The sequence below is a fragment of the Ixodes scapularis genome, unplaced genomic scaffold (assembly GCF_016920785.2).
Source record: "Ixodes scapularis isolate PalLabHiFi unplaced genomic scaffold, ASM1692078v2 PGA_scaffold5__190_contigs__length_132052651, whole genome shotgun sequence".
NCBI classification, from domain to species: Eukaryota; Metazoa; Arthropoda; class Arachnida; order Ixodida; family Ixodidae; genus Ixodes; species Ixodes scapularis.
The window spans coordinates 101,562,983-101,578,451 of NW_024609880.1; the positions used below are offsets into that span (position 1 = coordinate 101,562,983).

Here is a 15,469-nt window from a genome sequence, read left to right on the forward strand (position 1 = left end):
GACTCCTTGTCCTGCAAGGAGGAGGGGAGTAATATAGGAACGACTGTGCGGACGGATGGAAGTGCAAAGTGCCACAAGAGATATCAGATTCGGGTCAACCGTTATTCCTTCTAACGATGGATATGTCTTTCGGTGATTTTCATTTGTAATGGCCATGGAATCGCGTATCGTCCGTTCCGGGCGGCGGAGAAAAGCTCACCGGAGATAAGCTCACCGGAGAAAAGCTCACCGCAAAAGCGGCATATGCGGAGAAAAGCTCACCGGTCTTTGATCGGTTGCGGAGAAAAACTCGCCGATTTTCTTTTTTAACTTAGAGTATTCGTCACTTCATTAAAAATATATCCTCTTTTTGTAATATTGTTGAAGTTCATTGGGCACAATTACTAATTTCTCAGAAATTAGTAATCATTCATTCTGTATATTATTGAAGCCGCAAGTATAAAATCAAAACATCGTACACCGGTAAAAAAAGGCAACAATTTATTGAGAGCTGAAAGTGCGCCGTCGGTAGCTCTGTCAGATAAAGAGGTTTGCACTTTTCGAGCTAATATGAGCAGCGATGTGTGAACCGTTTCAGCTCCAAATATTGTGTAGTGCCTAATAAATAAGTAGGTGTTTGCTGACGTAATCAGTGTCGGCTACGCTGTTTTCTTTCTGTTAATTTCAATAACAAACTTTAGTTGCGTGAACAGCTTCGTCCTGTCGTGTTTGTTGTCTTCACTCCGTCGTCGTCGTTTGAGCGGTTTTCAACATGTATAACGTTTACCAACTTGCTATACTAATTCGCTATATTACAGAAGACTAATTCTTATATAGGTCACGAGAAACAACGTGCCAGTGTGCAGCTCTGAAGGTCATGGGTGGCTCGCCGTAGAAGGGCAAAATCACACAAAGGCAACGTGTGGAAACACCAGCACGAACGGCTACAAAACGTGCATGTCCGTAGAAGAAAAAGTCTCGACATCCTACTGACTGTTTTGTCCAGTTTTCAAAGGATAACAAAAGCTCCAAAGAGAATTTCAGGCACCGCGTTGTTGCGCATGCACTTTCGGATTTTCGGCATTTAGAATTTCGATTTTTAGGTTTTAAGCAGGCATTATTATGTTTTCGAACTTTTTCTCTTCTTCAAGTTCATAAAGTTTTCAGTTTGGCTTTCGTCGCCTACAGATTAAGCCACAGAAAACACTCGCCCGCAATTATTAAATTGGAGGCAATATACACAATAAGCTTAACAAATATTACAAAAAAAGATACTCTTTTCTACAAAGCTGATGAATTTTAATGATAATAAATTGATATATATGTTACGCATGATCCAACAGCCTCCATATAAAATGAAGGAAAAAAAATGTGAGCTTTTCTTCGCATACGCTCAATGGCCGGTGAGCTTTTCTCCGCATCCGGCGGTTTCGCGGCGAGCTTTTCTCCGGTGAGCTTATTTCCGGTGAGCTTTTCTCCGGTGAGCTTTTCTCCGGTGAGCTTTTCTCCGGTGAGCTTTTCTCCGGGATTCGTCCGTTCCTTTCAGGTGCCGAAAACCGAGAACAAGTACACGCGCGTTGTCTGAGGTCGACGCAACGACGGACACGGCTGTCTGACCTGCGGGAGAAAGAACCCCACCGACTGTTTTCTTCGCTCTCGAACAATGAGAAAGATACATTCTTTGCAGTCTTGTAGGAATCGCGAACGCGGTCACGTGGTCAAAAGTGTGTTCCTTGTCTGAGTGAGCGCTCTGACAAGCGAAGGATTTAGCAGAGTACGCTCTCATGCACGACTCGCACGATTTGAATGGCGCCTCACAACGTGTGGTGTGGAGAAAAACGGAACTTCCGCTTTACTGAAGCTTCGAGCACAGCGAAGACTAAAGGTAACTGACGCCAAGTCACCTGGGATACGTAAATCGTGTGCGATTTGTAATAAATATATACACCTGCATTCGTGGCAATAATTCCTTCTACTCGTAAAACACGCTTCAGGTAATAAATTTGTTGTCATCCTACCAAGCTGCGATAATGTGCTCAAAGTTGGGAGAAGTCGCATCATCTGTGCGGACCGCGATCATGTCTCGTTCGTCATTCAAATACAGATTGACTGAGATTGAGACGTCGTCCTGTCTATTTTCTGTTTGAGACATCGTCCTGTTTTATCTTCTGAATTTCGATACGTCTCTTCTTCCCCTGTCTCAAGTTAGTTCAACATGGTTAATATTCACTAGCTTCGCCTGTACCCTGACAAAATTTTCACAGATCGATGCGTATTTTTCTTCATTCAAAACTCAGTGAAACAAGAACGGCCAGTATAAGGATGTTCATTGTTTCCATGGCTGAAATGGGGCGCAGGTCCAGTGATGGCCTTAGGAATCATTCACTGTAATTTAAACAGTTTCTACCCAATAGAGATGGAGTTTTTCTTTTTAAACTTACGTTGTAACTACAAGGACTGACATTGAAGATAAGGGAAATGTCAACTTTTGCTATGCAACTGCAACTTGCCTGCAATTTTAGCCTCTGGTTTTTGGACTCCTCTTGTTTCTTCTGCTCTGCCCTCATTCGGTCCCACTGCTTCTTGATGGCTAGCTCCTGTCGGAATTTTACCCTAAAAAAATAGCACGAAATATAATTTTGAACTAGTTCAAAGATAACACAGCATTTTAAAAGTGTTCAATTATAAGGGACGACACCAGTATTGTAGGCGTTACCGAAAAATTTTAACGAAATACTTGCAAAATAAAGGGACACGTTACCGACCTACGTTACCTCGAAATAAAGGAATGCGTTACCGTTACCGGTAAAAAGTAACACGTTACTTTTAATTTATAAATAACGGTAACAGTGGTTTTTTTGTTTTTGTTTTGTTTTTTAAATCCGTGGGCGCGCCAACACTGAGCGGCGCGCCCACGGATTATCGAAAACACCATTAAAATATTGTTAAAAAAATGAAAGCTGCTTACAACTCCCTGTAACGCCGAATTAGAGCGCAGCTCTTGAGGAGGAGGAGGGAAGGGCACTGGGGGGGGTCAAACTAACCAGGGGGGTCACGTGACCCCCAATGCCGATGATGTCATCACTGACGTCACTGATGACGTCATCAATGACGATGCGGGTACCGATGACGTCATTAGTGACGTCACTGATGACGTCATCAGTGATGATGACGATGCGGATGTCGGTAACGTCATCAGTGATGATGACGATGCGGATGCCGGTGACGTCATCAGTGATGATGACGATGCGGATGCCGGTGACGTCATCAGTGACGATGACGATGTGGATGCCGGTGACGACATCAGTGACGTCACTGATGACGTCATCAGTGATGATGACGATGCGGATGTCGGTAACGTCATCAGTGATGATGGCGATGACGATGCGGATGCCGGTGACGTCATCAGTGATGATGACGATGACGATGTGGATGCCGGTGATGTCATCAGTGATGATGACGATGTGGATGCCGGTGACGTCATCAGTGACGATGTGGATGCCGGTGACGACATCAGTGACGTCTCTGATGACGTCATCAGTGATGATGACGATGACGATACGGATGTCGGTAACGTCATCAGTGATGATGACGATGCGGATGCCGGTGACGTCATCAGTGATGATGACGATGACGATGTGGATGCCGGTGACGTCATCAGTGACGATGACGTCATTGGGGGGTCACGCAACATCGGCGGGGGTCACGTGACCTCGGGGGGGGGTCACGTGCCCCCCACGAGGTCACGTGACCCCGGTGGGGGGCTCGCGCGGTGCATTATGGGACATTTCCCATGATGCACCGGGGTCACGTGACCTCGGGGGGGTCACGTGCCCCCCACGAGGTCACGTGACCCCGGTGGGGGGCTCGCGCGGTGCATTATGGGACATTTTCCATGATGCACCGCGCGGTTACGCCGACGCCGACGCCGACGGCGACGCCGACGCCGCTCAAGCCGGAAACGGGCCCCTAAGAGCTGCGCTCTAAAAGTGAAAGCCGTTTACAACTCCTTGTAACGCCGAATTGGAGCGCAGCTCTTGAGGAGGAGGAGGGCAGGGTACGGGGGGTGGGTGGATCACGTGACCTTGGGGGTCACGTGACGATGCCGATGACGTCATCAGTGACGATGACGATGCGGATACCGATGACGCCATCAGTGATGATGACGATGACGATGCGGATGCCGGTGACGTCCTAAGTGACGTCACTGATGACGTCATCACCGATGATGCTGACGATGAGGATGCCGGTGACGTCATCAGTGACGTCACTGATGACGTCATTTCCCATAATGCACCGGATCGTCACTGATGACGTCATCAGTGACGATGGTCACGTGACCTGGGGGTCACATGACCTAAGGAGTCACGTGACCTGCTGCATGCAACCTGTTGCATCTCCTCTGAATTGCTGCATCTCAGGTTGCATGCAACTTGTTGCATCTTTTCTGAAATGTAACATCTCAGGTTGCATGCAACCTGTTGCATCTACCTATGTTGCTGCATCTCAGGTTGCATGCAACCTGTTGCATCTCCTCTGAGTTGCATGCAACGCGCGGTTACGGCGGCGCCGACGGCGACGCCGCTCAGGCTGAAAACAGGCCCCTAAGAGCTGCGCTCTAAAATGGGTCAAAACCATTTATCTATTTGGACACATAATATATGCAATGAAGAACGAACTCATTCCACTCACAAACTACAGACGTCCGCTTTCAATTGTGGCTATGTTGACAAGCTCCTTTATTAAGGCGAAAGCCTTAAATGTCTCATCGTTCAGTCGACCTTCAAAGTCCTTGAGCGAAAACACGTCGACGACACGAAAGGTACCAAAATCCACAGTTCGCCAATGGACCACGAAATTACGTTACTTGAGCCAGAATCGGCGGAGGCGCGCGTGCGGCGCAAACCCAGAGGGAGAGGAGGATACTCTCCCTCAAGCATCAGTGAAGAGCGGGCGTGCGACGTGCCAAAAGTTCGTCGTCAGAGAGCGCGCTGTCTTCGGAGGTTTGCTACCATCAAGATCGGCGCTTGGCCTTCAAGTCGTCTTAGGGATAACATAAGAGACACTCTGAATTTTTCTTACTGCTTGGCAATAGACCCTTTGCGAAAATCCCAGAAGCCCGCGCGCGCCGCGCGACGAATAATGGGAGTCCTCGGTACGCGCCTCCTCCCGCTACCACGTGACCACGTGGCGTACGCGAGGAGGCGCAGGTTACCACGGCAACGACTTTTGAGCAGCCGATTCGGGCGAGCGACGAGCAAACGGCTGCCCTAGTGCCACTAAATAAGCTACGCTTCAGAGTAACGACACTTGGCCATATTGTGTCTTAAAATCATGGTTGCCAGTTATCTGAAGCTTTATCTGAAATCACAGGAAGCGCTTTTCCACCCTCCACAAATATTTAAACAGTTCGCGACAGAGCAAAGCAATGTTACACGACCTTTCTAACACCGAATCTAATGCTGAGGAAGTCGCACTTTTGAACCATGACGATCGGCAGTTGCGTCTGCTCTGCATACGAGCCAAAATGGCGGATCCCACAACAATGTCGGGGAACGGAGTGCCGATACTCTAAGCGCAGCTCATTTAGTGGCTCTAGGCTGCCCCTTTCTCTGCTCATCCCTCTCCTCTGTACCGGCTCTGTCGTCTGCTGCACCAACGCTTTGTTGAACCTGGTCGAAACCTGCAACGGCTGCGGTGCAAAATAAGTGGATTCGGTGACACTTCAATACGTGAAGGTAAGTTACGACGAATAACGTATTAAGATAAGTTCACTTGTCGGGATGCCTTTACGCTGCCACAGATACGGTACGCCGCCAACGACGTACAACTCTACTCAGGGATGGGCAGTATTTCAAATACAAGTATTTGAAATACATATTTTAAATACTATGTGTATTTTGCATTTGTATTTAATTACAAATTGGGTAATGTATTTGACGTGTGTATTTAAATACTAATTTTGCGGGCGAAAATGCATCCCTCGAGTTTATTGTCACTGTCCAGAGCAGGAAGAAAACTACGTTCTGCACCGAATGCAGTGTCTCTCAATCAAGCACAAGCGTTTATTGACTTTGTGTTTACGATGCTAGTCCAGGGCAAGAATAGTGACGAAATCGACGTTCACAGGCAGACTGGCTAAATAAGTGCCTGTGACAACTTGTGATGCTTTCCAGCCTGATTTCCATCCATATGTTTACCTGGAACATTCTAAATGCTCGGGTCGTCCAGATTTTCGTAACTGGTGCGAGTTGCAACAATAAAAAAATTCTCTAGCTAGTGCTGCGCGTCTTAGTCGTCTCGGATCTTTGTTGGTCGATACCAAAATGTAATCGACAAAAAAAGCTGCTTGAAGCTCTGTACTTTTTTCACCTACTACGTCCAAGCTGATTACATTTTTTTGTGATTATATTTCTATTACGTTACTAGAACCTCGCACACTAACTCTCGTGTGTGCGATGTAAAATCGAAATGAGATACCCAGAAACCCGTTGCAGGTGCCCTGAAGTTGCTGACGCAAATTTTGAGGAATGTAATTGGGAAAGTATTTGGAGGGAGACCAAATACATTTGGTTGTATTTGTATCTTTTAATGAAATGTTTTTTTGGAAATGTAATTAGATTTGTAATTAAATACATTTTTGACAAAGTATTTCGTATTTGTATTTCGATACATATTTGCATGTATTTTGCCCATCCCTGACTATGCGGATGGGCGGGATGGCGGATAGCGCGCAGTCGCAGAGGCGTAACGAGAAAGCGCGTGATCTGCACCAAGGGTTCCCAAAATTCCTTGCCGTCGTGGCGCTGTACGTTTTGCAAAGGGTCTATTGGTAGAGGCGTGCCTCCTGCACTATATATATGTTGCAGAAAAAATGACGGGTCATTGGGTGTCATCGATGACTCCATCGATGTAGCTTGACGGTGTCATTGAGTGTTATCGAGTGTTGGTTCACCTTCGATGATTCCACTCAGTGGAAATCGATGGAGTCGTCGGATGGTGTCCAGCTACTCAAGAGCTCCATAAGTATGTTTCGAGCGACTATATTTGCGCACTGACGTCATGGCTGCCATTGTGGTGGCCCTGCTGTTGAGCGCGTACTTTCTGCAGCATACATTTCGCACTACGCGGATTCTTTTTTTCTTCTTTTTTGTGTTCTCGGCAAGAACTTTAAGTAGGCATGACCACCAGTATCGGCACGATGGCGTCACGTGCAAGCCATGTATAGTGTTCTGGCAGGACAGGGGACTCTACCTTTCCATGTCGAGTCTTCGGCGCAGTTTGGCCACCTGTTCCGCCTGTTCCTCGGGGTCGTCGTGGCGCTGAGGCTCGTTGGCCTGCATCCGCAGGCCTTCGAGCTCGCAGACGGTGGAGAGGGACCGCATGCGCCATTCGTGGTTCTGCTCGCGGATCTTCCTCTCCGCCTGCTCGATGTGCTGGCTCTTGGGCGGCCGGCCGACGTCCTTGCGCGCGCGGACGATGGCCGGCAGCACGATCCGCGTCTTCTTGGGGATCTCGGCTGTTGGCGGAGCCAGGGACTTTAGCGGGGCCGACGCCGCCGACGCCTTTACAGGGGTGCGAGGGCGAAGAGAGGTGCAGCCAAGAAGAGAGGCGAAAGCGGGAAAAAGGAACAGGGAGGAAAAGACAGGCAGGTGAGGAGAGAAAGAAAAAGGAAAAGAGGAGGAATCAGCTTGGCATTGACAGTCAAAAAAAACGCGGGCGTGCACCGAGCACCTGATTATCGTTCCGTAACTATTGTTCTGTAACGGTAAGAACGGCGAAAACGTAGCTGTCAATGATTATCGAATAACGCGAGGTCCGGGCGCTGCTCGTCCGATAAATTGCCAACAGATAATACCCATTGTTCTATGTATTGAAAGGAGTCTGATGAAATGCAGTTGGTTTATGGGCGGCCACTCTGTGGCCTTTTACGTTACCTAACGTCGACATTCCACTGAAAAAAAAAAGTGACGTAATTTAAGCTTCCTCGGTATTGAAATGAATCGCAGCCAAGTTAACAGCTTCTGTGAGACAAAAATGTTATCACGAACGCAGCCAGAGGGGCCGATATTGCTGACCATTAATGTTTCGTCGTTCGTCCAGCAAAGGCTGAATTATTTCGAGCAAATCTCCGCTTGCTCTGACATACTTTTTTTTTTTTTTTTTTACAGTTCCCCTGTTTGAAGGGAAAGAGTTAAACAAGGTTATACTGGAGGAGCCATTCGATTTTATTTATTAATCGATTGATTTTACTGTGTTGGGGCCCGCGGCCGCTTGATTCTGGTTCCCGTCGCGGCGTCGCTTCATCCGGCGGCTCAGGCTCGATTCGACTGGGATGCACCTTTTTGGGTTTTAACCTGATGGGCGGCGGGACCCTCAGCTTGGCCGGATTCCTCTGGAGCGGCGAGGTCCCCTTGGAGGCCTGCTTGGCCCGCGCCAGCCACTGGACACGCGCCCGCTCCCACTCCTGGAGGCAGGACTGCACCTTTTCCCGGTGGAAGCGCTGGTTCTGGCACCACGTCATGTAGGCCGACTGCACATGACCAGAACAGAATTCCTTCAGCATTGACCCAAATCATACTCCAATTACCTGCATTGACTCTCCTGTTGTGCTTGCAAGCTATTGTGCTGTCACACCTCATGAAACTCAAATCATGCATTCACGATGGGGGTGCTCTATTCCCATCTCTAACAAAGCTTTTTTTTTTTTTTTACAATTATTGACGGAACACGTTTTCTTGCGGTCACCCCCGGTAAGTTTCAATGTCTCATGAATATCTGGTAAAAACCCGATAAGGCTATGTGGTTTGTGAGGAACCTTCACTCAGAACTTCATGCATTTCCCAATCGAGTCGCAGGTTAATGATTAGACCGTGTTGTAGACGTTATTTATGCGGTAGGTAGACAATCGATCGCGGTCAAGACAAGTCAGACGGCTTTATTCGCAGCTGGGACAGCATGGTTCATCTTGAGAATTTAATGATTCAGCAATACGTGGTAGGGCAGAGGGCAGCATCCCGGCGGTTACTTCCAGCTGGAATGCGCGCTTGAAGGAAAAAACCTGCCGCTTTGTTTTGGTCATCCCTGACAAAATTCCTGTATAATACGACTTGTATACCCCATGCACCATCACGTCACATGGTCGCGTGACACGTCACGCGACACAACAGCTTCGTCACGTGACGTGGTAATGTCACTCGTGACGTGACGCTGACGATGTCACTTGCATGTCGCTTTTTCATGTCCCTTTTTGTGTAGTTTCTTGTATACCCACGCTTTTCGATAGAATAAGAAATAGATCAAGGATCACGTGCGTGCGGCGTGATGGTGGACAAGCGACACTCAAGAGGCACTCACGATGTCGAGTATGGAGCGCTTCTTGTAGTGCCTTCGCAGCCAGTCCATGATGAGAGCCCTTCGGTTTGCCAGCTGGCTCGGGTACTGTTCCAGGACGTGCTGCACCACGGCGTAGTCTTCCTCGGTCCAGTCGGCCGGCTCCTCCCTGCCAGAGGGAACGGACAAATGGGACTCTCATAACTCATTTGAAGTCATGCCAGTTAGCGAGTCTTCTACTGGGCTCTTTAGCGAGGATTTCATGTATGAGTCAAAGTCTGTAGAAATGTGCAATTTTCAATGGCGGACTAATGACATTCCCCTCGAGCATATCGACTACTATAAAACAAAAACTACATAATTTAAAATGTGTTCTATATTTCTTCGTTTATATGAAAGTACCGTTTACTCTAAACGTATCAGTTTTTACACTGCTACGAGCTTAAACATGTATTACTTCAGAATTCTCTGCAGAAATTTAAACCAGCTGAGAGTTAAAACCGGGGGCGTGACAAATATGTCGGTTACCCCCATTTATATGGTCGCACTGACAGTGCCGGTTTTCCGCGAGCGACCACCTTCAACCGAAGAATTTTTTTTTATATATAGTAGTGCATTAATTTGATTGGAGACACGTGTGACACAATTCTACCGAACGATCGGCCACGGGATCATATATGATGTTTCCCATTTCGGCCACCAATGGCGCTGGAGGCGAAGATTCTTCGAGTTCGCTGATACAAAGGGAAAAGCCGCTCGAGCATCATCATTATGTTCATCATCATCATCATCATTGAACTCACTCGAGTTTGTGGGCCTTGTCAATGTCCTTGATCTTAGTCTCAAACTTGTGGTCGATCTGCTTGAGTTCGGCCAAGAGGCTCCTCCGCAGACGGTCTTCGCCGCGAAAGCTGCTCTGAAAGTCCGAGTCCACGTTGTGCGAGAAGCTGAACTTGACGTTGACCAGGGCGGATTCACCGAAGGCCGTGTTTACGGCGGCATCCGCTTCCAGGTACTCGGCCTTCAGGTTAGCGGTCAACTGCCGGCATTCCTGCTGCACGGTGATAAGGTCTCTGATGAGTTCCTCTTCGCTGGGGCTCTCTTCGTCGTCCCCTAGCCGCTGGGACAGGATGCGCCTGGAGGTAAGAGAAGAGCGAGGTCTTGTTACCAATATATATATATATAAGCTTAGATTGGTTCACGATGGAAGGAGAGAAAGGTGTTTGAACAAGGCCAGGAAAGGGCCGGAATTCCACTCGGGCTTCGCGCATCTACCGATGGGGCAATGTTGAATCGGGGCTCGGCGCACAGGTGCGGTCGCGCGTCTCGCGGCTTTGAAAACGTCTGCGCGTATGTGGACAGTTCCTCGAGCTCATGTCATGCTGTGCCATCTCACGGTGCGCTTGTCAGAAATAGGAGCGAATCTTTGACATACTTGTTCTGTGGCGAGACGGCGCCGTTCATACACCTCTCTCCTCATCCACCGTGGTGAAACCTATTGTTTTGTGTCTTCTAAAAAAAACTACAAATCCGCTAATTGAAAAAGAAAGAGAAAGTTGCACATAGGGTGAAAAGCGCGCGTGTGTATGAAGGCACTCTAGTTGCACAGAGTACTGGATGTGTATACATGAACTGCGTAGTTCTGAGAATGGCGTCGTATCGCCGTGGAGTCGTGAGCTGGTCGTTCCAGGGTGTTGCCTGTTGCCTTATTAGTACGTAATTGTTTGTTATTATAATTTTAACAGGGCCGACGAATTTTTACGGAAGTTTTATCTATCACCCCAGTTCAGTACGGTGTAAGTTGTTGAATACAGAAATGACTGGGATGTGCTGGTATCGCCGCGGGCCACCGCCCCCAGGTGCCGCTGACCCTGGTGATGCCACTGGATGCTTGCCCTAACTGTCGTTCTCTCTTCGGCAGCCTTCATAGTTTCATAAGAACACAAAGAATAAACATAGGGACGGACAGAACAACACGAAAGATATATGTTTATTCTTTCTGTTTTTTTAACTTCGCCAACGCGCTCACGTCGAACTAAGTCCATAGCTTCCTTGTTTGTTTTACGTATCTAACCAATTGCCTTCGACACTGCATCTCTTATACGTGAGTCATTCAACTCTTATACGGTCGCTGACAACTAAAGAAACACAGGGCGTCGCCTATTATGTGCCCGCATCTTCCTTCGTGATCCTTTCTTGGGAGTTCTTATCGTCAAATGCCGCGGTATAGACCCTTTTCGAAAGGATGCATAGATTATGTGCGGCCGCCATTAGTTGGTCATGCATTGTGAGCACGCATTGGATACGAGCGCTTCGTCAGCATTCGGAATGCACTCGGATCGAAATGAATTCTACACAAGTGCTGCGCCAGTGCTCGGCGCAACTCGGAACCAATCACGGGCTTCACGCCGGCCTTGATACGACCAACTAATGGCGGCTGTGCATACTCTATGCATAATTTCACAATTTTGGAAAGGGTTGAATATTGGCTGCGGCGCGATTATAGAATGCCCGGGACAAGCGAACGTAAGTAGGACGCGACTCCAGGCCAAGGGTTAAATGTGGGAAGAAACTTACCTGAATAGTCCTATTCTTGAAGATGAATTGTCTTCAAATTTCGTTCTTTCAAGCTCGAAATCAATCCAATCTTCGAGACACTGGCCTGCTTCGTCATCGGAAGAAGTTCCTCTTGAAGATATATACCTAAATATAAAATTTTTTAAAAATTATAGATTGTTTTTTTCTTGAAGTGATGGTAACTTTTTTAACATTGGATCAACGAGCGCGTTGGTATTCTTTCTAAGTTAATACACCGTGATGTGTTTGATTTTTTATGCGGTATTTTATTTGGAGCCACGCGGTATCGCCACTTTTGATAATGGGGCTCTCGCCTGAAGAACACAACCTTTCGTTCTGTTTTCTCCCATGTGTGCAGTAAATAAAAGCTGGAAGCTTTATGTAATTGCTTTGAAACGCACTATATATCGGAGCTACTTCAGGAATGCCGTTTTGTGTGCCGGTAACGCTGGGATTTTTGCTGCAAGTGAGCACATAATAACAACAACGTGAACCACGTTTTTTTTTTTTTTTTTTTTTTTATTTGGTTACGCACGTTTCGGAGTCGCTTTTGCTGCGACATTAAAATAATAAAGTGCAAGAGGTGAAAACGTCTTTATTAATATCGAGACCTCTGGCTCTATGAAATGCCCCCGAACTAAATGAGGAACTATCGTCTCGGCTGAGCATGTGTGGTTAGTTACCTTGGGTCAAAATATAACCAAGTTACTTTGATCTCGAATAAACTGTATGCTGAATGAAAAAAAAAATATATATATATATATATCGATAGAGTTTTGAGATAGCTCAGAATCCGAGCAAAGTTCGAGTCCTGTTCAGGTCAGAAGAGCTGAGCAGAACGCACGGTGAGGGGGAGTCTGAGCTCTGAACTGAAAACGCAATCTATAGTGCGTCACAAGAGGCTGGGGTAATTATCGAGGCTTGAGAAACAGCTAGAATTTTCACGCTATAGCCCCATGGCAGTGAACAGGAGGCGCCTCGGTCGGCTCCTAGTCAGTGCGCCTGGTGGCCAAAATGGGCAGCGTTCGGAAGCCTCCGAACGATCGGACACGCGCGCTGCATTTGCCAGGGCACTCGGAGATTTGAGCTCGAGATCGGATCCCATGATTGCGGCTGCGGACCGACTCAAGAGTTGATAAAACCACGCATAAGATGGCGCAACCTGCCAAACCAAAGTTCATTGCCCATTGGGAAACAACCAGCTAAGCGACAAGGCATAATGGCTAGCCACCGTGCCGTTATACTATTCGAAACTGAAGCTTCGCCACTCAGCGGAAAGGGCGCGAACGAGTGAAGCAGGGAGCTCCCAGTGTTCAGCAAAAACTGGAGCAGCCTGGCGGTCGAAATGTGAAACAAAGGAAAGTGGATTAAACGCATTCCGCTGGAGTTGCGAATAGGACGAATGGCGATTTTTTGTGGATTAGTTATGGCTGTGGTGGGTTATAGTCTGTATATTACCAGGTGAAAGTTAAAAATGCGCAGAAGCTCCTTACACACCTTCATTACCACCAGCCGCTGTTCATCCGCGATGCGCCAATGGTCCGCTATCGAGGCTGCTGCGTAATAATACGAATCCCCAGCTGGGCCTGGTCGGTTCGCGTAGGGATTCGAAACCGTGGCTAATACGGTGATGCTTATTGGGCACATTCTTAAGTATCCAAATATGCTAGGAACTGTAAGGCGTTTTATCAGCTGATATTTGTTGAAGTTCCACCATCCAACTATAGGGTAAATATATGTTGCTCTCTCTCTCTCTTTCTCTGCGTGGTCTGTGTATGGCGAGCTTCGTTCATCAAAGTTAGAGCTACATTATATAGAGAGGAGTTCAGGAAGAGTCACCATAGTTTTTACCTGTCATACAAGACTAGAGAATTGAACTGCCATTAGAAATACTCATGTGACGTTAAAATGCAATGGCGCATAGCACAGACAACGACACCGATAAGAAATGGCAATCAGTTTCTTTACCTAAGCTTGTCGACGATGTCGTTCTTGAGCTTTTCTTCGGCGTCCCGCAGTTTCTGGAATTCGTTCTGCCAGGCAGTGCGGTGCTGCTGCATCAAAGACGCCGCCTTGTTTTTCGGTGGACCCTGATTCTTGTCGGTCGGCGTCGAAGTCTGCTCGTCGGAAACCGACCCGGTCCTCTGCTCGCTGCGATCGGCGTCCTTGGTGTCACCCGCCTCGTGTTCTTTGCTGGTTGTCGACTGCTTGCGAGCTCTTCTCGGTTTGCCTTTTTTCCTCGGTAAGTGTTGTTCTCTTCTGACGTCCAAATCCATGCTTATTAACTAAAAAGAAGAAAACAGCCCGTTTTTTTAGGAGCGTTAATTAATTAATGTATATGGGAAGTTCCCGAGAAAAGCGAACTGTGTTTTTCTGCCCGGGTTAATAAACTATACATCACAGAAAGCCCGAATTCAATGATAATGTGGTGCTAGCGGTTAAGATAGAACGCGAAGTGTGAAAACACTATATGTTATCTGGATCATAAGGTAATTGAGAGGCTAATATCGTCAAAGAAAAAGAAGAAATGACATTGTGGGCGCCTATAAAATCTATTTCAGCGATAAAAACTTGTCACCAAGAAAGGAAACAGTATCTACTATTTTTTGCTGTTAAGATTTTTTTTTTTTTTTTCACTAATATAAATTCCACCAAGCGTGTCTTAATTCTTCATACATATACTTCGAACATGTATGTAGATAATTTTTGTATGAACAGTACGTAACAGGATCGCCACACAAGAAAGAAACACCCATCTTGGAGAGTCTCTATACTGTCTTTTATATGACGTCAGCACACGGTTCGCATTGACGTCACATCAGCGGCGGCAATTAAGGTGGTCTTCAGCCGCTGAGCACGTATACCTTCTGCAACAGTTATTTAATTGACCTCACTGAAATGTTCTCTTTTCACCAGCAAGGACGAAAGGAATGACCCCCCAAATCTAGTGCGATGACATCGCGTTCAAGCCGCGCATTGAAATGTTCCTACCATTAACATAATATCGACCCTATGAGGATAGAAAGTCGTCTGCTTGAAGCACAGAAGTTAAGGTGACGTCAGAACAACGCCGAGCTCTGATTGGCTTTGATTGGAAGGATAGTGGGTAGATCTAAATGCTAGGCACCCACTATTTTTTTTTTTTTTTTCAATCAGCCAATAAGAGGTCGGCGTTCTGACATCATCGCAACCCCTGCAAAGATGCAGACGAACTTTCGCTCCACATAGGATCCGACGGAACCAATCAAGCAGCGCCAAAATGTGCATTGTCACGGCTCGCGTTTTTACTTATATTTGCATAATTGCGATCGCCGGCTAAACCAATCACGGGAAGACGAAGAAAAAAAAAGCGCAGGATCAGGGCACGTGCCCTGGGTGTATTTGGCTTTAGTTGATGATACAGAAAACGCACGACAACCACCGTGATGACGATGCACTTTTAGCTTTGCTTGATTGACTCCGCGTCGGATCTTATAAAACGTTTCTTTTTTCCTTTTTTTTTTTTTTTTTTACGGCCGCCATGTTGAGTTTTAACATGGCTGGGTTGGGGCCGAATACGAAGTCACTTCATTTTCCGATT

The 15,469-nt window shown here is 47.0% G+C and overlaps 1 protein-coding gene across 1 annotated transcript; it reads right to left on the reverse strand.

Moving 5' to 3' along the window:
• Positions 1–2,305: 2,305 nt before the first annotated feature.
• LOC8036791 (coiled-coil domain-containing protein 148) lies at positions 2,306–14,165 on the reverse strand. The gene is made up of 8 exons (XM_042294287.1): positions 13,858–14,165; positions 11,890–12,015; positions 10,116–10,448; positions 9,337–9,481; positions 8,233–8,512; positions 7,234–7,498; positions 2,421–2,592; positions 2,306–2,320 (listed from the first exon to the last, which is right to left on the reverse strand). The coding sequence occupies exons 1-8, from the start codon at positions 14,163–14,165 to the stop codon at positions 2,306–2,308; spliced, it is 1,644 nt and encodes a 547-aa protein (XP_042150221.1).
• Between the last annotated feature and the right edge of the window lie 1,304 nt (positions 14,166–15,469).